Consider the following 24,239-nt stretch of genomic DNA (forward strand, 5'->3'; position numbering starts at 1 on the left):
AAAAAAAAAAAAAAAAAAAACGAATAAACTAAAAACAGTATATATTTAGGTGAATTATAAAAAAAATAGCGAAAATATTCTATAAAAAGTTATTTCTTGGGAACAAATTTATATCATTTCATTTTAATTGCGACCGCTTGTAGTGCAATATATACTCCTTCAAACCTCTTGAAGAAGCTTGAAAACTTGTTGAGATTACAAAAACGGCGTCTATTTGTCGAACGAGTGCGAACTTCATTTAAAACTGAAAAAATTTTAATGACCAAAAATTGTGATGTGAAAACTTTTTCATACTCAAGCCCTTTAAATGCTCAATTATTTAAAATAAATTTAAATCGATTAAAAATTAATAATTCCTAAATTGCTAATTATACTTTTGAAGAGTCTACCAATTCAAATTTAATTGCAAAATTAAAACCTGGATATGAAAGGGAAAAATTAAAAATATAGGATTCAACATGAAAATTCGGAACTCTAAAATTCTAACCATTTTTAATTTTTAAATTTCAAATCTTCCTTGAGAATTATTATACATTCTTGGACTTTGGCAATCAAAATTTTTTTCAATTTTAAATGACTTATTTCTTCAAATCTTCAACTAAAAATCGGAAAAATTGAAGATTGTACAATAAAAATTGAAATAAATAATAAACAAAAAGATTGCTGTAATATGATTCCATTTTTTGAAATTGTACAATTTTAAGTTTTTCAATTCGAAATTGCTTTATATTTACATCTAAAATTATTCAATTCAAAACTGACTATCGAGGTTTTTAATACGAAATTTTGAAATATTTAATAAAGGTTGTTTTGACATTTTGAATATTTGAATCTGAAACTACTTCAGAACTTCTAAACATCTATTAAAACGATTTGAATTTTTGAATTTTTTTGAATTTTTTAACAATTTGGTAAATCTTTCTAAATCTTTTTAAATATTCTCTTGAAATTAATTTTTTAAGAGAAAAAATAATTTTCAATTTTCCTAGGAAATGTTTTTATTTTTCTGAAGCTTTTCAAAATTTTTAAAAAGCTTTTACATTCACAAATAATCGAATTTTGTTGGTGTGTTTAATAATAATATTTTATAAACTTCGTTTAAATTATTTGAAATCATTTTAATTTTTTAATTAATTTTGAATTTTTTTAAAAACTTCTAAATATCTCTTCAACTTAATCGAATTTTTGCTAAGAATAATAGGTGTTCAATAGTTGTAACGTTCAAAGTTTAGTTTTGAATATTTAATGTATAATTACTGATTTAAAAGAAACAGTCAGATATTTCTAAATATATTAAGTAATTGTTCTTTTTCTTAATTAAAAATGTTCAAATTGCATGGTTTAAAAATGGAATATTTTAGACTGAAATAATATTTGAAATTCAATATAAAAGCTTTTAATAATGAATATAATATTTTGAAGTTATTTGAAATTTGAAAATAGTTTATAAAGCTTCAATTGGATGTTTACACTTGTTTTTAACTTTTTAAATTTTTTATTTAATATTTTTTTTTAATTTTTAACGTTAAAACCGGGAAATTCTAAAATTATGAACTGATTCCGAGACGTCTTCTAAAATCAATTTTTATTCACTTTTTAAATCTTAAAGTACAGTCAATTTTGAGAATCATTAATTAATTTATATTCACAGTTAATCAACTAAAAATGTTTTTTATCAACAATGTTCGATTTCAAACGCTACAATTTTTTTTATTTTTTAAGTCTTTAAAACTGCATTTAAAATTCTTTAAGGGGTAACACCACTCTAGGACTTTGAAAAAATTCATTTTTTTTTTGCTTAAACAATACTTTAGTATCATAATAAAAATGCTGTTGGGCATATATATGGTGCAGGTGTGGCAGATTAGAGATAAAAAAATTCAAAGGATTTAATTGCTCGTAAAACATTAAACGCGTTTTTCTCCAAACAACTTTTTCCAAACTATTATTACTTGAATACCGTCGTATGGATCGATTTGAAATTTTGAAAGAAGCTTCACAATTACATTCTCTATGAACGTACGTAGCCGTTTTTTTATTTACTGCAATCTTTTTTTTATGAACAATTTACTGCTTATTTTGTTAAACAAAAAATCGATTCCTTTCTTGAAAAGTGCACTATATCTACAAAATTTTATTTTAAAGATAAACCCGACGTAGTTCTATAACCAGTAATTTATGAATTATAAAAAATTTTGGTTTTCCCTTCCAGGTTTTTTACTTTACGAGAAAACCGTCATCCCGTGAAAGTCTTTAAAAAAAAGTTGATTTTTTAGTCGGGCTCTTTTCGTCGCCATTTTGTATCAAAATTAAAACAATTTTTTTTATACCTTAATAAAAAGAAATCCAATTACTTTTTTCATACTCCCAAAATAAATCGTCAAAGTTAGGATTTTATTCTGCTTTTAGATTAAAAATCTAAAATGGAAAATTTTTAAAGCAAAGGATTTTCGAATTAGGCATTTTAAACTGAATATAATAACTGAAAAAGTTAACAATTTAACTAATTATTTTAAAACCCGATGTCCCGGACCAGCGGCCATTCTGAAAATTGCAGGATTTTAAAAATTGTGAACCATTAAAGTTTAATTATTCTAAACACTTTGCAAATTTTATGCTTTCTAATTGGAAACTTTCAAAAGTTAAAAAAACGCGCAAATGATTAAATACGTGAAATTGCCCGGTATGTTATTTCTCTTCAGGGCTTTATCCCGGTGAAAGTTTCTCCACCTTGATTTTGCAATAGAAGAAAAAAAGTATCCCATTCTGAATAAAATTCCCGGCTGATTTCCTGGTCCACTGGACACTCTGCTTAGTTTAAGAAATGATGTTTACCTTTTCTCGAGCGAGCACCAACCGCAGTAAGGATCCCTGGCTTCCAAACAACTTGTGCAGTTTGTATAGCTACTGCAATGCTCCACTTTTACTTTCGATATCTTGGAGACTGACAAAACATATAAATGGTCTCCACTAGGTGCGATGGCAGTATCAGCCAGGATTTTCCGTCCTTTGTCGACGACAACTGTCTCGTAAACCGAGGCTTCTGCACCCGAAAGTAGAACCTTCTTCAGGGTTCCTTCGCTGGTTCCCAGGAAGGCGACTGTGTGACTTTCAGTGTTTGCTATACTAACGGACGTGACGTAGGTATTCGAAAATTGGAGAATGTTCTGTCCGACGATTGGCGAGACTCCAGAAATTTTTAGTCCTACCTCACAAAAGTTTAGAATATTTCCCGTAGTCTGAAAGAAAAAGAGAAATGGAATTTAAAAATAAACCTTTTTAAATATCTTTTAAAATGGTTCGAACGTTTCCTAAAATAAAAAATAAAAAATTCTGCATAGTTAAAAAAGTTGCCTTAAGCTCTTCCGGATTCTTTTTTAACAATTTTGGAAAATTTTACAAATATTTTCAAAAGCTCTGAAATATTCTTTTAAAAACTATTTTTGAAAATTGAAAATTCTTTCGAATTTTCACAGAAGTCTTAAGAAAACTTTTGTAGTCTCTTAAAATCTTTTTAATTTCTTAAAAAGCTTCTTATATTTTTTTTAAATCTTCAACAATCTATATTTCGTTTAAAATTTTTTGAAGCCCTTTCAAATTTTCTATTAATTTCAATTAATTTTTTTTTTAATTCGAATGTTTCCTAAAATAAAAAATAAAAAATTATACATATAGTTAAAAAAGTTGCATTAAAATCTTCTGGATTCTTTTTTTTTTTAATTTTGGAAATTTAAAATGTATATTTTAAAATGCTTTGAAATATTCTCTTAAAATTAATTTATCAAAATTGAAAATTCTTTTGAATTTTCACAGAAATCTTAAGAAATATTTTGTAGTCTCTTAAAAACTTTTTAATTTCTTAAGAAGCTTCTAAGATTTTTTTTTTCGAAATCATCAACACTCTACATTTCTTTAAAAAATGTTGAAACCCTTTAAAATTTTCAAATAATTTTGAAGCTTTTAAAAACTTATAAACCGTCTGAATCTTTTAAACATTATTTTATTTTATTATTTTGTTTAATTCTTCAAAAATCTTTAGTTCAACTTCATAAAAGTTTAGAAATTTTCCCGTAGTTCGAAAGAAAAAGAGAAATGGAATTTAAAAACAAACCTTTTAAATATTTTTTACAATTATTCTAATGTTTGCTAAAATAAAAAATTCTGCATATTTAAAAAAGTTGCATTAAAATCTTCCGGATTCTTTTTTTTTTAATTTTGGAAATTCTTAAAAAGATTTTGAAATGCTTTGAAATATTATCTTACAATTAATTTTTCAAAAAAAAAAATTCTTTTGAATTTTCCCAGAAATATTAAGAAATATTTTGCAGTCTCTTAAAAACTTTTTAATTTCTTAAAGAGCTTCTAAGCTTTTTTCAAATTCTTCAACAATCTACATTTCGTTAAAAAAAATTTGAAACCCTTTCAAATTTACAATTAATTTGAAGCTTTTAATAACTTATAAACCCTCTGAATATCTTTTAAAATTATTATTTTTTTTTAATTCTCCAGAAATTTTTAATCCATCTTCACAAAATGTTAGGATATTTGTCGTAGTCCGAAAGAAAAAGAGAAATGGAATTTAAAACACCGCAGGTCTCGGACTCACTTCAGTGCATTAAAATAGTGTCAACATTTTTCCAAAATAGTGTCAAAAAATAGACAAAAAATAGTCAAAAAATGTTTCAAGTATTAAAAATGAACTTCACTGTTTATTTAAAATATTTTCCTTTGGTCCGTAAATTATCATAATTCGTATTTATTTATAGCAGTCTCCACAGTCTTTCCCATTTTTTCTCATTTGTCCACTTAAATTCGATCTGAAGTAATAGAACCTAATAAGAAAATCCAACTATTTTTCGTTTAAAGTTCATTCTTCTCGTTTGAAAAGTTTATTATTAAACTTTTCGTTAAAAATTAATATTTTTTATTAAGAAATTTTATAATTTGGTTCAAAATTGAATTAGTTTGTTGAAAATTCTACTGTTTTGTCAAAAAATCTTATATTAGACTTAACACTTAAACAATTTGGTAGAAAATACATTTTTTGGTTAAAAACGCAATTTTTTAGTTGAAAATTAATCTGTTTTAGATGAGGAATCGTAAATTTTGTGGAAAATTTGTCTGTGATGGTTAAATCCAACTGTTATTTATTTTTAATTAAAATCTTTTTCTGAGGTATCAACTATTTCATTCTTGATTAGAAATTCATTTTTCTGAATTAAAAATTCAACTCCTTGGTTAAAATTTGAATTACTTTCTTAAAAGTTCATTTTTGTATATAAGACTTCTAATTTTAGTTTAAAGCTCTTCTTTTTTTTGGTTAAAAATTACTTTTTTAAACGAACAATGTAACTATTTTGTCGAAAATTCAACTGATTGGTTGTAAAATAACTTTTTTATTGGAAATTTATTTTTTTGGGTTGAAAGTTCAACTGTTTTACGGAAAAATTGGACTTGGAATTTCTACTATTTGGTATAAAATTAAACTTTTTTTCGAATGAGTAATAAAATAGTGTCATCGTTGATAAAATTGTGTTAATTCCATTTAAAAATAATAAAAGGCCTTCAAAAGATAAATCATTTACTTTAAAATGTGAAACAGTAAGTAATTGTTTTCATCAATGAATTCCCGGACCAGGTTCCGAATTAAAAAGTTTCATTTTAAAATAATTTTTCACGTTTCATAAAAAAAATATTAAACAAGGGGTTAAAAAAAGTTTCGTCCTCAAATAAAATTTCTACGTAGGTTATAAATTTTTAAATCCGCTGTAGACAAAATCAGATTATATGGCAAGCGGGTCAAATTTAATGATGTACTGTCGATCAGACTAAATGAAAATTTAAATACATAATGAAATAATTGCTTTATAGCCAGTAAAGTCTGTCCTAGTTTTCTTTTAATAATCATACAACAAGGCTTCTAAAAAAATGAAAAAAAAAATGAAAATGTATTAATTTTTACAATAGAAAAGAAGACACAATATTTTTATACGAAATTTCATATTTTTAAATAATGTTACAGGATTTTTAAAATAATTTCTGCTCCTTAAAGAATTTATTGGTCAAAAATGGATACATGTACTGAAGTTGGAAATCCATTCACGAAGATATGAAAAAATCCGACACGAAAAATGTGTTAAATAAACATGTTTTATTTCTTAAAAAGAAAATATAAAAATTAAAAATAAGAAAAAAATACAAATTCGAAAAAACGAAATTTGTGCTGAATTCTGCTCGATAAATACAGTTATTATTCAGCATAAGGTTTGGTTTTTCGAAATTTGTATTTTTTTTCTTCTTTTTTTTTAAATTTTTACATTTTGGGTTTTAACAAGACAACTTTTGGGCTTACAGAATGTTGTTAAAGGGAATAAGAACTGCATTCGCCGAGCACAACTTAGCATAATCATTATTTTTTTTGTAGAAAATTCGTTCTTTTTTCATCGTTGAAAATTAATTCTCTTATATAAAAATTTAACTATTCCATTGATCTTTTTTTTAGTAAAAAAATTCAACTAACTAGTTAAAAAATCTAGAAACGAGAAAAGTGTAACCTAAAAATTAATGCGTGTAAGTTTATTATAAAATCGTCTTCTCTATTTGAAAATGTATTTAAAATATTTTTTGTGTAAATATCAACTATTACATTCTTCGGCGAAAATTAGTTTTTTGTTGTTGTTAAATCCAAACTGTTTTTTATTTTAAATTAAAATCTTTTTTGTCAAAATATCAACTATTACAGTTTTTGTTAAAAATTCATTTTTTTGGTTGAAGATTCACAATTTTCGTGGAAAATTCGTCTTTTTTTTGTAAAAATTAATTTTCTAACTAGAAACTTAACTATTTTGTTGATAATTCACATTCTCGAGTTTAAAATTTCAGCTGTTTTATAGAAAAATTTGTTGTTTTTTTCATTGAACATTAAGTCTCTTATATAAAAATTAAACTACCGCACTGGCGTTTTTTAGTTTAAAAAATCAAATACGTATTCACTTAAAAAAATGTAGAAACGAAAAAATATAAACCAGAAATTAATAAAATAAAATTCGGATTAACTTCACTTCCACTGTTCAAACTATTTCGTCTTTTCTGATAGAAAATTCACTTTTTGGGTTGAAAATTCAAATATTAGGTTAAAAAAAATTCTATATTTTGTTTTAAATTATTTTTTAATTTTCCGGCATGTTAAGATTTGTTGAGATGGGTAACTTTAGTAATTTTAGCCAATTAGCGAAGAAATTCAAAAATATTTTACATAGAAAAGTAAAGATATACTGACATTAGCAGATTATTATGAGAAAATATGTATTACCATTAGTCTAATTTTTTCCAAATAGTAGCAAAATAATGTGATCGCTCAAAAAAGTGTCAAACAGTATCAATAGTGTGGCGATTCCAAGGCCTTCTATCGACTTCAAATTTCTTTATGATTTCAACATGCTACTTTTTGGCTTTGTAGCGATTTCGAATTTCAGAATTTTTTATTTTCCACCTACCCTACTTTACATTGAAACAAAGTATTAAAAAAGTAACCCTGTCTAAAAAAAATATCAACAAAATTTAAAAATATTGGAATTTCGAAGTCTCTATTCAAAGAAATAGATGATGCCTACTCAACATCCCAATATGCTACTTTTTAGTCTTGTAGCAATTTCGAATTCCAGAATTTTTTAGCGTCGACCCACCCTACTTTACATTGAAAAAAGTAGAAGAAGGAAGCATTGTCTAACAAAAAGTATCCAGAAATGGTAAAAGATTGGAATTTCGAAGCCTCTATTCAAAGAAATAAATGATGCCTATTCAAAATCCCAATATGCTCCTTTTTCGTCTTGTAGCAATTCGAATTCAAGAATTTTTTATTTTCCACACATCCTACTTCACTTTAAAAAAAGTAGCCTTGTCTAAAAAAGATATAACAAAATTAAAAAAGATTGGAATCTCTAAGCCTCTATATAATGAAATAGATGATGCCTACTCAAAATCCCACTATGCTACTTTTTTGTCTTGCAGCGATTTCTAATTCCAGAATTCGGTTTTTTCGACACACTCTATTTTACATTGAAAAAAGTAGCAAAAAAGTAACCTTGTCTAAAAAAAAAAGTATCAAGAAATTTAAAAAAAAATGGAATTTCGAAGGCTCTATTCAAAGAAATAGATAATGCCTACTCAAAATATAAATCTCAAAGACACTTACCCCTGCCGTAGGACACTTTCCATCCTGAATCGGTCCACTAACATATCCCATGTTCCTGTACTTGATGCTCCCATTGAAGCACATGTGTATATTTTCGTTGAACTTGGTTTCAATGTCCTGCAGACTATAAACACAGAGGGCGGATTTCGGCATGGCTTCATTCGTGATTCCTTTGCTGGGCGAGAAGACAGCTACAAAAATCGGATCACCGACAGCGATTCCAAGCTGCATTGCCAGATCGCTTCCCGCCGCAGCTACCTTGGCGTCCTGCACTAAATTATAAAGATCTGTCCTTCCATCGACATTGCACTGAAGCGTCACCTCGGTATAACTGTCGTAATTCGCGTCACTGATGCAGCTCCGGGCCAATCTCGACACATATCCCAATTCCTCCTGCTCGGGAAGATACGACTGCTTCTGGACGAGGACAAAATAAGCGTAGTCGCTGGCATTGAATCCGTAAACGTACTTAACCAGGAAGTGGTCTCGATACTTGACGTCAATGTGGAGGATCGACTGTTTGTTGAAAGTGTACTCGGCAAACTCGAGAGTGTAGAGATTTCGGCTGGAAATGGCGGGAACGTCGTGGCGATATTCCCCGTTGTTTGTAAAGGTGGTGCCGACGTAGAGGATGTTTGTTCGGCCCCAGGGATTGTAGCGTTCGGGACCGATGAAGGCGTAGGTGGACGAGTTCTCATCGTTCGCAGCAACGCTATTTGGAATAAACTCGGGCTTTTGGGATATGTTCGACATTTTGTACTTTTCACAGGCACCTTGAAGCAGAGAGCCGCAGACGATCAGGGTTTTTGATTCGAGGTCAGCCACGAGAAGTTTATTGACGTTGTTCATCAGGGAGGTGGTCATGTCTCTGGAAGGACAGCCAGTCGCATGGCACTGTGGATTATCTAGTCTAGGTCCTGTAAAGAAAATCATTTTTTTCGTTTATTGTAAGCTATTATGTCGGCGTAAAAGTTGAATCAGGATGTCTGCTGATTTTTGAAACAAATGATTGCGAATTCAAAAATTGAAGGGACATTAGTTTTGGGTTTACAAACAAAATCAAATTCAGGGTGGTCGTTTTAATCGAAGAAATACAGGGTGGTCATAATATTGAATTTTCCAAGTTCCCTGACATTTGGGCGAATTTCCCTGACAGGAAATTATTACAAAAGCGAATAAGGTTTCAATAATTTGCCAAGCAAAATAGTAAAATAAGCCAGAAAAATGTGCTTTACATGGTAGTATCGATTCATTAAGTAAAGGAAACGTATCCAAACTATCAATAAATAAGTAACTACAAATAAAAAACTAAAAATTGAATTCTATTTTTAAAAAAATGTACATTGAAAACAAGATTTATATTGATATTAGGAAGTGCTTCCAAAATAATATTAAAACATATTAATTTCTATTTTCCCTGACAGTTACTTCATTTCCCTGACAAACTTTTTTTTCTCTCACATTTCCCTGACTTCCCTGATATGTGGCCACCCAGAAATAAATTCCCGGTTCTTTACCGGCTCACAAACATTTTTTATGGTAAACAAAATAAAAAAATTTGAACTCTCAAGCTAAACATTTTTCCATTTGAAGCAATAAAAAATGAAGTACAAATTAAAGTACTCAAAGTGGAATTGTAAAAATTTTAAGCTTTTTAAACTGAAAATTAAAGTTTTTTAATTAAAAAATTTGGTATTCAAATGCTCAATAATTTATACGGAATAAAATGGAAGTTAGGTACTAACACTTTTCAACTGAACAATTTTATATGAAATGCAGATAAAAGGCAAAATTTATAATTTTTAACTGTTATCAATTATAGAGTTCAATGATTCAAATTTAATTCCAAAAATATAAATCCACGTTATTATTTTCACTGTTCCTAATTAAACAATTGATCAATGAACTTTAAAATTTTCAAAATTATATTATTTTAAGCCATTCTAAACTAGAAACATTAAAAATGAAAAATAAATTTTTTAAACTGAAAACAGCTGAAATTAGAAAGTAAACTATTTTTAATTGAAATAGTTGAAACATTCTTCAAAAACTTAAACATATTATTTCAAAGTCTTGAGAAATCTAGAAGTTGTTTTAAATTTTTTCAAATAAAATTTATTTTTGAATTTTTTTCAGAACTTCTAAATATAAAGTTTAAATTGTTTATAACAATTAAATGGATCCATAATCAAACAATTTGTATCCTGCGAGTCCACATGCATTGATTTAAGATGAACTAGATGAAATTTATAAAAATGTGTGTTGATTCTTTAAAAATCCATTGAATTCAGTAAGTTTGAAATGAGATTATTAACATTTGAGGGAAGTCTACAGAGTTTGATTAAATGCATAAGAACTTCAGGTGAGTTTAAAAGACTTCAGGATTAATTAAATATAATTCAGGGCAAATTCGAAATAAATTAAAATAACTTGCAAAAAATACTTACATTTTCTTTGAAACCCTACAAAATCCCTCACCTTTTGTGAATAAATTCTTTAAAATCCATTATAATATTATAAAATCTCGCAAAATTCTATGAAATCTGATATTTCCTCAAATTATGGAAAATTCATTAGAATACTTTAGAATGCATTTAAAATCCCTTGAAATCACTGAAATCATCACAAATCTGATAAAATCCCATGGATTCTTTAAAAATATCCTAAAACGTTATAGAATCTATAAAATCGTTCCATATCGTCCAAAATACAAGTGAATTCTCTAAAATACCACGACAATTTCCTTACATTCCTTAAAATCATTCAAACCTTTAAGAATTCCTTGATTTTTTTTTTTTTTTTAAATACCCAAAAAATATTGTAAATACTTTGTATTATTTTTAAATTCTTTTAAAGTTTTTTATATCCAAAATTGATTGAACTCAGTTGAAAATTCTTCGGAAAATTTTAAATTACCCGAAAATATTTTGAATATTTCGAAATCTCTTGAACGTTTTTAAAAGTCTTAAAGATTTCTTGGAATTTAAAAAAATACCAAACTTTTTAAAATATCCGTAAAACTTTCAAATTCTTTAAAAACTTTGGAAACGCCTAGAAATATATCTAAATATTATAAAATCCTTTGGAATCTTTTAAAATACTCTGAAACCTTATAGATTCTATAAAAACGTTCCATATCTTCCGAAATTCAAATTAGTGCAATCTATTAAAAATTCTTCAGAATATTTTAAAACAACCGAAAATATTTTAAATCCCTTGAAAGTTTTTAAAGATCTTGAAGATTCCTTGCAATTTTTAAAAATAGCCTAAAATCTTTTAAATTCTCTGGCATCTTTTAAAATACCCCAAAATCTTCTAAATACTTTTAAATCTTTTTAAACCCCTTGATAATTTTTCAACTTTTTGAAAAATTCTTTTAAATTAAAAAATAACCGAATACCTTTCAAAGTTCTTAACAACTTTTGAAATATCTTAAGCTATTTTATTTCATACGAAATCCCTCTGTTCTTTTGAATAAATTTGTTTTTTTTTTAATCTATTAAAATATTATAATATTCCGTGAAGTTACATAAAATCTTATATTTCCTAAAATCGTGGAAAATTGATTAAAATACCTCCGAGGCTTTTAAAACCCCTTAAAATAATTGAAATTATCAGAAATCTTATAAAACCTCTTGGAATCTTTTAAAATGTCCTAAAACCTTATAAAATTCTTCGGAATCTTTTAAAATACCCAAAAATATTATAGATCCTTTAAAATCTCTTGAACGTTTTTAAAGGTCTCAAAGATTTCTTGGAATTTAAAAAAAAACCATAAAATCTTTAAAATCATTTGAAATTCCTTCAATTATTGAAATCTGTTAAAACCTGGAGGAGTCTTTTAAAATAAACCCTAAAATATTAGAAAAGAATTCAAGCAAATGATAAAAAGTATAGTGACTACAGTGACTGTATCTTAAAAAAGTGACTAAAAGTGACTGTAAAATATTTATGGATATTTTCAAAGTCTGTGAAGAATTTTCATTAGATTTAAATAATTTAAAGATTTTAAAATATTTCAAAGCATTTGAAATATTTTAGGGCATTTTGATATATTTAAACACTTTCAAGGAATTTTGAAAGGCTTTGAATGATTTTAAGCGATTAAAAAAATTGTCTTGGTGTTTTAGAGAATTTATTAGAATTTCGGAAGTTATGTAATGATTATATAGACTCTATAAGGTTTTAGAATATTTTAAAAGAATCCATGGGATTTTATCAGATTTCTGATGATTTCAGTGATTTTAAGGAATTACAACAAATTTAATGCGGCTGTAAAGAATTTCCTAGAATTTCGGAAGATATAGAACGATTTTACTGGATCTATAAGGTTTTAAAATATTTTAAAAGATTCTATACGGGATTTTAAAAGATTTCCCAAGATTTCAACTATTTTAAAAGATCTCACATTCTAATGAATTTTCCAGAATTTCAGGAAATATCTGATTTCATAGAATTTTACGGAATTTTATAATATTTCAATGGATTTGAAAGAACTTATTCACAAGATGTGAGGAATTTCGTAGAGTTTCATTCAAAATTTGTAAAATATTTTTGCAAATATTTTTTTCAATTTGTTTGCATTAATCAGAAATTTGCTCTGAATTTTAATTAATTCATTTCGAAGTCTTTTATATTCACCTTGAATTCTTAGACATTTCATCAACTCTTTTGAATTCCCTCTAATTTTCTTAAACTCATTTTTATGAATTTCATCGAATTCTTCTAAATTCAGTATAATTTTACTAAAATCAATGGCATTAAAAAAAACTGTTTTCAGTTTATTTGAATTTCTTTTGAATTTACATTGAATTGATTTTAAGTCTTATGAATTTCTCCTGCATTTGTTTAAATTTACCTAGATTCCTGATAAGTTTCATCGAATTATTTTTAATTAATTGAATTTAAAAGAATAGTAGTCACATTATTAATCCACATTACCAGAGTGGCCACTAATTTTTAAACTTTTGTTTCCCGACTTCCCTCGATAAATATTCGTGATTACTCCCGGTTTAAAAAAATATATACTCCATTTTTCGAAATCCATAATTTTATTCACATTAACGAGCAATTGCGAAAGTCAATAATCATCATAAAACCTTTTTGCACGAAATGTATTGACTTTAAATGATATAGACAATTTAAAAATCCATCATTAAACCAATTTTTTAATACTATGTTTTATCCATTTTTGAAACAATCATGAATAATTAGTCACTTCGAATTGAAAGCGCCCAAATATTTTAAACTTGAATATAAAAAAAAGTAGAAAAAAATGATTTTAGATTCAATTTTCGAACATAGTAAAATATAAAACGGTTAAAAATGGAACATTTTAAGAATAAAATTTGTGAAATTGGATGATTTAATATTCAAAGGAATTAAACTTGTATTACTTATAATTAAAAGCGTTTAAAATTGAATCATTAAAAATTAGAAACTTTTGAATTATAAAAAAACTTTTTCAAATAAATAGTAATTTTAAATGGGAAACATTCAAAATGAAAATTTTCTATTCTGAAAAGTTGAAACTTAAACGAATGCGAACTTCAGTTGAAGCCAAACAAAGTTTAGTTACTTAAAAATTAATCATTTTTAAATTGCTAATTATACTTTCCACAATTCAACCAATTCAGTTTTAATTACAAAATAGAACCCTATGAAAGATAAAAACAAAACATTTAGCGTCCAACATGAAAATTCAGAAATCTAAAATTGTAACCATTTAAAATTAGCGAAATGTTTTAACTTCAAAACTTCCTTTAGAATTATTATTCATTCTTGAATCTTTCCAATCAAATATTTTTTCAATTCAAAATGATTGATTTGATTTCAATTTTTTAAATTGTACTGTCTATCAAGTCTTTTAACATTAATTTTTGAAATATTTTATAGAGGAACTGTTTTGACATTTTGAATAATTGAATTTGAAACTACAATAATGTCAACTTTAAAGTTCGAAACCGCCGGAAATTAATTTGAAAATTAATTTAATAAAAACTTTAGTTTCAGGGCCTCAAAGAAAAAACTGTTTCAGAATTGCACATTAAAAATTATAGGTTTAAATTAAAATTATAAAAATTTTAAAAACGATAAATATATTGTTAAAAATTATAACATCCTGTAGTATCAAGTGACATTCAAAACGACTGGATATTTTTTTTCTAATATAAAATGTGATTTCTGTAAAAAAAAAAATCACTCATTTTCACCGTTCGAAATTGCAGAATGTTAAATATTGCAAGAAATATTGAGAATCTCTAAACTGAGTCTAAAGTAAAATTATTCTAAACAATTTGAAAATCACATGCTTTATAATTGGAAACTTTCAAGACTTGAAAAACGCGCAAATTCCGAAATAGGGCACATTTAATCACTAAAAAAGTGAAAAAATTGAAATTTTTAAGTGCTTATTACAGAAATTGCGTGACTAGTGCGTTTTAAAAAAACAAATTTTACCAGTCGCGACGAATTCCTCCAGCCTTAGACTCGAGTCGAGTTGGAATAATCTGTTGATTGCTCCTGCATAGAGGCGCCCGGTGCCAGGATCTATCGTGAGATGATTGAAGGTGAGAGAATTTTCTCTGGTGACATTGGGATGTGCCGGGAAAAGACCCGGATGTTGATCGCCCGCTGAGGGGAATTGTGCTACGACGTGGGGCGATCGGGTCTCTTGTGTGGGGAACGCCGGGGCGTCGGCGTCTATGGCCACCGTCGCCAGGGCGAGGAGGAACCAGATGGCGATGCATGTGTAGGACGACGAGGGATCCAATGACGGAAATGACAATCGGGGTGGCGGCGGCACGAGAGGACGAACGGGAAAGGACGCAAGTCCTGAGGTTCTCATGATGCGTAGACGATAGCAAGGATGAGAGACGCACTCGCGAACGGGCGAGCGCACAGGATCGGGCAGGAGAGTTGAAAGGTTTGACTGGAGGAGCACGTGCCCAGCTGGTAGTTGGCCAGCTTCAAGATGGCACTACCAGCAACATGTACGTCCAGGTACTTGCATGACGTTCACTCAGCCACACCTCTGGAACAGAAAGATAAAAATGATTTTCATTAATTACAGACCTCATAAGAGACCAAAAATAGTGCCATAAATTGTATGACTGTTTCTGATCAAATTTTTTTGGACTTCAGTAAGCAACACGTTATCTCGAAAATAAATGTTGTATCTTATCTTTAAGTCAAAATTTACAGAGTGTCTACTCAAATCCTGTACAGAAATTTCCTGACAATACCAGATTTTTTCAAAGTATCACAAGTTTTTTCCAGATATTATTTTTCACCAATTCAACAATACACTATCGATTAATTAAATAATGCAATAATACTGAAAACATAAAAATGTATTTCTTGCATTTGCTTCCGAAGTACAGAATAGATACATTTCAAATAAAAAAGAAAATTTTCAACCAAATAGTTACAATTTCAAATCTATTATTCAAATAGTTGAATTTTATACTAAAAAATCTGCCCGCTAAGCGGGCACATTCTCATCGCGCGCTGTGCGCGCGGCTCGTTACGCTCACAAATTTGAGCGTGCCATCGGCGCGCGACTGTTGGTTCTCGCCCTTCGCGCTCGATCTTTCTGCACAGACTTTTTAAAACTAAAGATGAAAGTATCGAAAACAGTAATTTGGTGATTGTGAATTCTCTTTTGTTAAGGCTTCTTCGGCTTTAATGAACACATTCTCATGACGTATCTCGTGCTTCCCACTCGAGTTTATCCCTAAAATTGTATATCATTCCCATAAATGTATATTATTATAATTCGTAACTTGCATTGGTATTAAAACAGACGAAATTTCATTGTCCCGTTTAAAAAAATGCACATTCTTTTAAAAACTTTGGTACTCAACGTTTTATTGCAACTTTTGTCGGTGTTCCATAAACTGAATTTGCTCATTTCCAACGTTCTCTTTATGATTTAAACTTTACACATACGGTCTACTGAGCAGCCTTACCGTTTTTTAACTTCTAAATAATGTATATATGCACATACACACACGCGCAAACATATATACCTATATTTTTTGTTGTTGAAAATACATTATTATATTTGAGAATATTTTAAATACTGTGAAAATGTTGCATGAAAAAATGTAACTTTTGGATTTTCCATTATATTTTATGCTTTTAAAATTTATTTTTTGATTTATCAATAAAATTCAAAAAGTTGTTATGATAATATTCTAGGGCAATTAGAACTCACACTTTTTCTTCTCTTGCCATTTTTTCATATCGTCCGTTAATTAGCTTAAAAGGTTCATTTTCGCGTGTTTTTTGGAATTTAAAAAATACTATAACTCTCATAATTTTTAATTTTATGAAAAAAGTCATTAGATAAATTGTTTGACTTTTTAAATACTATGAATGACCGTACAGAGAATTCTTGAATTTTGAAAAAATGGTCTCAAAAATTTTCCAAAGGCGCTCACTTTTTGAATTTCTATCTAAAATAGCTGGCTAACGAACTTGATATTTACATTAGGACACTAAAAGAGTGTACCAAAATCAAATCTAATAGATTAATTTTTTTTTAAACTTATCGTGCTCACAGATAGGCAGAGAGACATAAAGACAGTCATAACGACAGACAGGTAGACACATTCATAAAAAGCTGTTTTTCGGATTCAGGGGATCTCAAAACGTGGAACTTCTGACAAAAACTAGGGAGGTCAAATTTTATACAAATCTAATACCTTCTCTGATGAGAATGTAAAAATGATTTATTTGTCACGTATAATTTTTTGATAGTTCTGTTTTTAGTTTAAATCATAAAAAATAGCATCAAAAACATGAAAAGTAAAATTTTTTCAAACCCCACACACGAGACGAAAAAGAAATTAAAAGACAAAAGTAGTGGTAAGAAAGTACCCACGCAGCAGGCACATTTTTTTTTTACTGTTAATGACGTTTTTCATAATCGCGCGTTATTTGGCATAAAATGTTCATTTCAGTGTGTTTTTTGGAATTTTGTAAATGCTATAAATCTGATAATTTTTTATTTTTTGAAAAAAGTTATTAGGATAAATTGTTCGACTTGTTGAATACTATGAATAACCGTACAGAGAATTTTTTAATTTTGAAAAAAGTGGTGTCAAAAATATTCACGATGTGCCTACTTTTTGAATTTGTATCCAAAATGGCTGGCTGAAGAACTTGACCTTTAGTTTAGGACACTAAACGAGTTCAACAAAGGGCAATCTGATTGATAATTTTTTTCAAAAGTTATCGTGTCCACAGACAGACATACAGACAGACACATTCGTAAAAACCTGTTTTTCGGATTCAGGGGGTCTCAAAACGTGGACATTTGACAAAAACTGGAGGGGGCCGTCAAATGTTACACAAATCTAATACCTTCTCTGATGAGAATATAAAAATATCAGTGTTCAATAAAAAATGGAATAGTTGCATTTTCAGTTAAAATAATAAATTTTCCACAAAATAAAAAAGATGATTTTTTAATAAAAAGTTTAACTTTCAACCAAGTTGTCCCATTTTCAACTAAAAAGATAATTTTAATAAAATTATAAATTTTTGATTGAAATCCTTGAATTTTAACCAAAAAGATAAATTTTCAAACAAGAAAATTAATTTTCTACAAAAACAGACGATTTTTCATCAAAATACATGTATTATAAACGAAATAGTTGAACCTTCAAATAATAAAAGACAAATTTTCACCGAAATAGTTGGATTTTTAATTTAAAAATATCAATTTGCAAACAAAAATGGGGCAGACACATTTTCAGATTTAAAGAAATTAATTTTTAACAAAACTGATAAATTTTTAACTAATTTTATAAATAGAATTAATAATATGTAACTGAATTTTCAACAAAAACGATGAATTTTAAAACAAAAAGAGAAGTTTTTACCAGAAAAAGACGAATTTTCAACAAAATACATGAATTTTAAACGAAAAAGTTCCAATTTGTACTAAAAAAAGACACATTTTAAAGCAAATAGATGAATATGGAAGTAAAAAATAAAAATTTTCCACCAAAAATGGAATAGTTAAATGTCGAGTTGAAAAAAATTAATTTTCAACCAAACTGATGAATTTTTGACTAAAATTATGAATCTTCACCTGGAATAGTTGAATTTTAAACAAAAAAAATGTAGTTTCAACCATGAACCAAAACCAACCAAAAAAGTTAAATTAAAGTTAAATTAAAAAAGATAATGAAAAAAAATTAATTAGCTAAATTTTCGGTTAAAAAATGGAATTTTTGATTAAGGGCATGCTCTTCGTGACCACGTGACCAAACTAGTCCCCGGATATGAGCATTTTTTTTGTGTTCACTGTGTCCACACGGATTGAGATATCATGTTTAAAATTTGACAGATTAAATAAAAAGCACTAAAGAACGTTTGTATACATCAATGTGTTTATAGTTTTAAAGAAAGTTTATTTATAATTCGATGAAAAAGGATATTACCATTCGAGTTATAGGACTATGCAGATAATTTTTGGTTTGATGCATTTCGGATTTTTTGGTTCGCGTATATTGAGCACTGACACCAGTTTTGGACTAAATCGTCTAAACCTTTAAAAAAATTAATGTAAGCAATACAATTTGCACATTCGTTGCAAATCAACAAATAAGTATCTGCATACACGTAACCTATAATTATTTTTGGAGCATTTTTAGCGATTTCCAGCGGAGAGAAAAAGAAACTTTGACCGTCGATAAAGTTGAGATCACTTGACTAAGTTCATTCATAAAATTTTTGTATGGAGAATGAAATGATTTTCATTATTTTCGGTCCTCACTACGTCCAAACGGATTGAGATATCGTGTTCAGGATTTGGGATGTTAAACCGAAAGCACTAAGGAACGTTTGTATATATCAAAATATTAATAATTACGAACAAAGTTTTCGAGTGAAATACTACAGGAATCAGGAAATAAACTTTTAACGTCGATAAAGTAGATGCCTCGATTTAAAAAAATCGAGGAACATCTTAGAATGTCATACTCGAAAATTCGTCCAAGTCCCATCTTGAGAAATGTGCATTTTCAGAAAATAATTAAAATTTTATAATGGTTATACATTCTTATAGATTTTTTGTACTGGTATGAAACAATTCCAAGAATAAAAATAAAATTTCGCCCGGGGGCGAAAGACAAGGCGAGTCCGACGCTGAGTCCCGCTGGTTGGTTCACTGTCAACAAAAGTTATCAGCTGATCGATTCAACGTCAAGAATTATGGAAGTTGGTTGGAGAACTCCAACGAGTAAATTTTAGCACATTGCTGGTGTTGCTATGTTTCCAATTTGAAATTTATCTTTTATTTTTAGGACCAAAAAAATGAAAATCATTTTACACCGAAATTTTATGAACGAACTTAGTCACTTGATCTCGATTTTATCGATGTTCAAAGTTTCTTTTTTTCTCTGCTAGAAATCGCTAAAAATGCCCAAAAAATAATAATAGGTTACGTGTGTGCAGATACTTATTTGTTGATTTGCAACGAAGGTGCAAATTTTATTGCTTATATTAATTTTTTTCAAGGTTTAGACGATTTAGTATAAAATTAGTGTCAGTGCTCAATATGAGTGAATAAAAAAATCTAAAATGCATCAAACCAAAAATGATCTGCAAAGTACTATAACTCGAATGGTAATATCCTATTCCATCAATTTATAAATAAACTTTCTTTAAAATTACCAATATATTGATGTATACAAACGTTCTTTAGTGCTTTTTATTTTATGTGTCAAAGTTTAAACACGATATCTCGATTCGTGTGGACGCAGTGAACACCAAAAAAAATGTTCATAACCGGGGACTATTTTGGTCACGATGGAATATTCAACTGGAATAATTACATTTTCAGTTAAATTTTTTTTTTAATTTTCAACATAAAAGTTAAAGTTTCAACTGCAATAATAATTAAATTCTCAGCAAAAAAATTAATTTTGATCATTTAATTAAATTGATGAATCTTGAACACAAAAAATTAATTTTTAACAAAAGGGTTTAACTTTTAACCAAGTAATAACATTTTGATTCCAAAAAAAAATGAATCCTGAATGAAAAATGTAGTAGATATTTCAACCAAAATAGAATTTATTTTTTATAATCAAAAACAGTTCAATTCATCAAAAGAAGACGACATTTTTTAATTTAATTTTCAACTAAAAAAGATTTTTTTTATATGAAACTTGTAAATTTCCAGAACAATGCATACGGTTTCAACAAGATACTTGAATTTTCAACTAGAGGCGATCAATTTTTAACCAAAAATAGAATCATAAGATTTTCAGATAAAAAAATTAATTTCAAACAAAAAAAAAGCGAGTTTTCAACAAAATAGTTCAATACAAAAATTAAAAGTACTTTTACAAATGAAGAATCATTGTTATTGAATTTTATAATGCAATTTAAACAAAAAATTAAGTACGCTAGCGAAAAAATTCCCTAACATTTCCCGGTTTTTACAACCAGATGAAAGCTATAATTTTAAATATCAGAGAGGATATAAAACAAGTTAAGAAACCAGGGTGGACGTTTTAATCAAAGAAAAAAAACCCTAAGTTGAAAAGTATCCAACATTTCAGACATTGTTACATGATATTTTAATTATTTCGGTGAGTCAAAAAATGTTTTTTTATTGGATATACATAAAAGCTTCAACATTTTATTTCAAATTCTTGAAAAAGCGACATGATGTTTTACATTTTTTAAATTATAAATTATTTTTTAAATTGTTTCATAACTTCTAAACATTTTTTTTTAATTATTTAAATTTTTTCTAAAAAATCAAATTTACTAGAAATCTTAGGAAAATGTTTTTTTATTCTTGCGAAGCCATTCACAACTCTTATAAAGCTTCCACATCTTTTGTTCAAAATCTAATTAATCAAACTACAAAAAATATTTTTTGTTTGAAATTAGGCCATCATGGGCTGTTTTCGATTTTTATATTAATTTTTTATCTTTTTAGAACTTGTAAATGTCTCTTCAGATTACTACATTTTTTCTAGGAAAAATAGGTGTTCAATATTAATTCATACATGAAAATTCAACCATTTTACTGAAAAGTTTTCAAATAGAACAATTAAGACTGTAACGTTAAAAGCTAATTTTTTTGTTTAGTTTTGAATATTCGTTTTCTAAATACTGATTTTAAATTAAGTCATATATTTCTAAATATTAAGCATATAATCTTTTTCTTGAGAAAAAAATTTGAAATTATTAATCTATTATTTTTAAATTGAAAATAGTTTATAAAGTTCCAATTGGGCGTTCAAATTTTGTTAACTACAAAGACTTTCCAATTTAAAGATTTTAATTTTTAATGATAAAATCTGGCAATTCTTAAATTCTGAAATGATTCTAAATCGTCTTGTAAAATAAATTTTATGATTATTCACTTGTAATTCCTTAACGTATAATTCAATTTTGAAAATCATTATAATTTATATTTACAGTTGATCAACAAAAATGTTTTTAATGCGAAATTGTCGATTTCAAACGTTTCTATTTTTTTATTCTTAAAGTCTAATGCGAAATTTTTTAATTCTTTGAATGAAAATACGCTTAAAAATTAAAATCTAAAATGGAAAATTTGTTAAATGAGATTTTCGAATCACGCATCGAAACAGATAAAAGTTCAACTAATTATTTACAAAAATTTTTAAATCAAACATGAACTGATTTTTTCCCCTAAAAATTAGTAAAATTCCTGGTCAAAAAATAAATTCACTGTCATTTTCCGGTTTTTCACGGTCTCATAATATTCCCGGTTTCCCGGTCTAGCTACCACCCTGAGAAACGCATTATTAATATCTCAAAAATAAAAGAACAATATATCACACATTTCTTATATGATAAGTATCATAGATACCAAAAACTCTAAGTTAGAAGATGTGCTTGAAGTTCTGGAAGTTCAAATGAACGAAATCTTTACTTTTCGCTTTGTAACCTAGAAACAGTGTTGAAATACTCATCCATTTATGTTACAAATAATAGATTACAAAATAAACTTCGAAGGTATTATTTAAATTTCAGTTAGAACAAGATTTGTTGATCAAATAAAACTGAAAAAAATCGTTTATTTGATCGAAAATAGTGTAACCGGTGTTACAAAATGTTTTTCCAGTTAACTGCGAACTAAAATAATAGAACCCAATAAGAAATTTTTAACAATTTTTTATTGAAATTAAATTTTTGGTAAAGAATTCATCCTTTCGCGTTCAAAATAAAATTATTTTGTTGAAAATTCATTAATTTTTATTAAAAAAGCATACATACTTCTTAGTTGAAAATTCAACTATTTTTTCAAGAAGTCGGTCTTTTTGACTTGAAAATTCAAGAATTTGGTAGAAAATTCAACTATTTGGTTCAAATTTGATATATTTTGTTAAAAAATCGTCTTTTCTGGTAGGATATCAATTTTTTGCAGTTTTAGCTGAAGATTTAAGTATTTTGTTAAAAAGTTGTTTTTGGTGGTTAAATCGATCAGTTTTTTAATTTTAAGTTAAAATACAAACTATTACATTTTTCGTTGAAAATTTATTGTTTTATGTAGAGAATTCAACACCGTGCTTAAACGTTTGTTGAAGATATAACCATTTTAGTGGAAAATACGTTTCTTATTTGTTAAAATTAATTTTTTATATAAAAATTTGACTATTTTGTTGAAGATTCATTTTTGTTGGTTAAATTCAACTGCTTTTCATTTTAATTAGAATATTTTTTTGTTAAAATATAAACTGTTGCATTTTTCCTTGGAAAATTCATCTTTTCATGTGGGGAAAGCAATACTCTAATTAAAACTTGAACTGCTTTCTTCAAAGTTCTTTTTTTGTTTTGTTTGAAGATTCACAATTTCAGTTCAAAATTAGGTTTTTTCTTATGTTAAAAATTAATTTTTATAACTGAAAATTTAACTATTTTATTGAAAATTTAGATGATCATGAAAATTAAATATTTTGCCACGCAAATAATTTTTAATCTTGACCCTAAAATTCTTGTATTGTGTCCGGAAAATGCCCCCAAAAATGTATAATTCAGGAATTTTATGTCAAATGTGCGCTGAAGACTGTATTTTTGTTAATTAATGGCACAATTAACGAATCTTTCGAGTGGTATATTTATTTTACCGGTATCCGGCAATGATTTAAATCATTTTCATTTGTGAAAAAAATGTTTTCCCCTGGTAAATCTTGAAAAGTTACTAATCTCTGGAATTAATAACGCAGTTAATGAAAACTAGAAGTTATAGCTTCTAAAAGGTAGTTTGCAATTCGTTATATAATTGTCATTTGTTTCAACAATTTTTTCCCCTATAAATCTTGAAAATTTACTATTTTCTGTGGAAGACAGTTTGCAATTATTTAAACAATTGATTATCATTCACTTGCGCGATTTCTGAGGAAGTGCGAAGAAAGTTTTAATTTTATCGAATCGCTTCTTACTAAGTATTTTCTTATTTCAGAACTTATACCCCAATTTCTAAACAATAATCATTCTTTAACCATTTTTTTTTTTTACGTTATGAATAGTTATTTTTCGGATCGATTTCGTTGACGAAACAAAATACTGAATTTTCTACATCTTTCCCATGAAGGGAAGCAAGTGATTTTAATTGTTTAAATAATTTCAAACTGTCTTTCACAAAAAACATTTTTTTCAACATAATTTCACTTTTAAACATTCTTTAACTGTATACTTAATTCCACAACATATTGACTTTTCAGGATTTACACAGAGAGACAATTATTTAAATAATTGCCAAATATCCTAAACAAACCAATGTTAATCTTAATATTTTACGAAATGTTTAAAATTTCGTGGAAACGAAAATTATAAAAACAGAAATTGTTTAAATAATTTCAAAATATGTTAAACAAAAAATATTATGTTTTGCATTCATCAACTACATCATTTATCTCGAAAAATAGTAATTTTCGCGATTTGGCAACGTGCCCAGAGGTAGACCGCGGAAAGAATGGTTAGAATGTGTGAATGAGACCCTACTTAGAAGAGACATAAGAAGTCACAGAAATACGAGAGCCTG

At 27.4% G+C, this 24,239-nt stretch overlaps 1 protein-coding gene across 1 annotated transcript in view; it reads right to left on the reverse strand.

Annotated features, from left to right (window-relative positions):
- Positions 1-24,239, reverse strand: part of LOC117174918 (plexin-B) — a 69,366-nt gene that overhangs the window by 31,991 nt on the left and 13,136 nt on the right. The window contains exons 2-4 of the mRNA XM_033364373.1: positions 14,654-15,227; positions 8,195-9,111; positions 2,836-3,239 (exon numbers count right to left, since the gene is read on the reverse strand). Of these exons, the coding sequence (XP_033220264.1) occupies positions 2,836-3,239; positions 8,195-9,111; positions 14,654-15,041 (1,709 nt within the window). The 5' untranslated portion in view covers positions 15,042-15,227. The remainder of the gene's footprint in view (positions 1-2,835; positions 3,240-8,194; positions 9,112-14,653; positions 15,228-24,239) is intronic.

This window comes from Belonocnema kinseyi, chromosome 6, assembly GCF_010883055.1.
Source record: "Belonocnema kinseyi isolate 2016_QV_RU_SX_M_011 chromosome 6, B_treatae_v1, whole genome shotgun sequence".
Lineage (NCBI taxonomy): Eukaryota > Metazoa > Arthropoda > Insecta > Hymenoptera > Cynipidae > Belonocnema > Belonocnema kinseyi.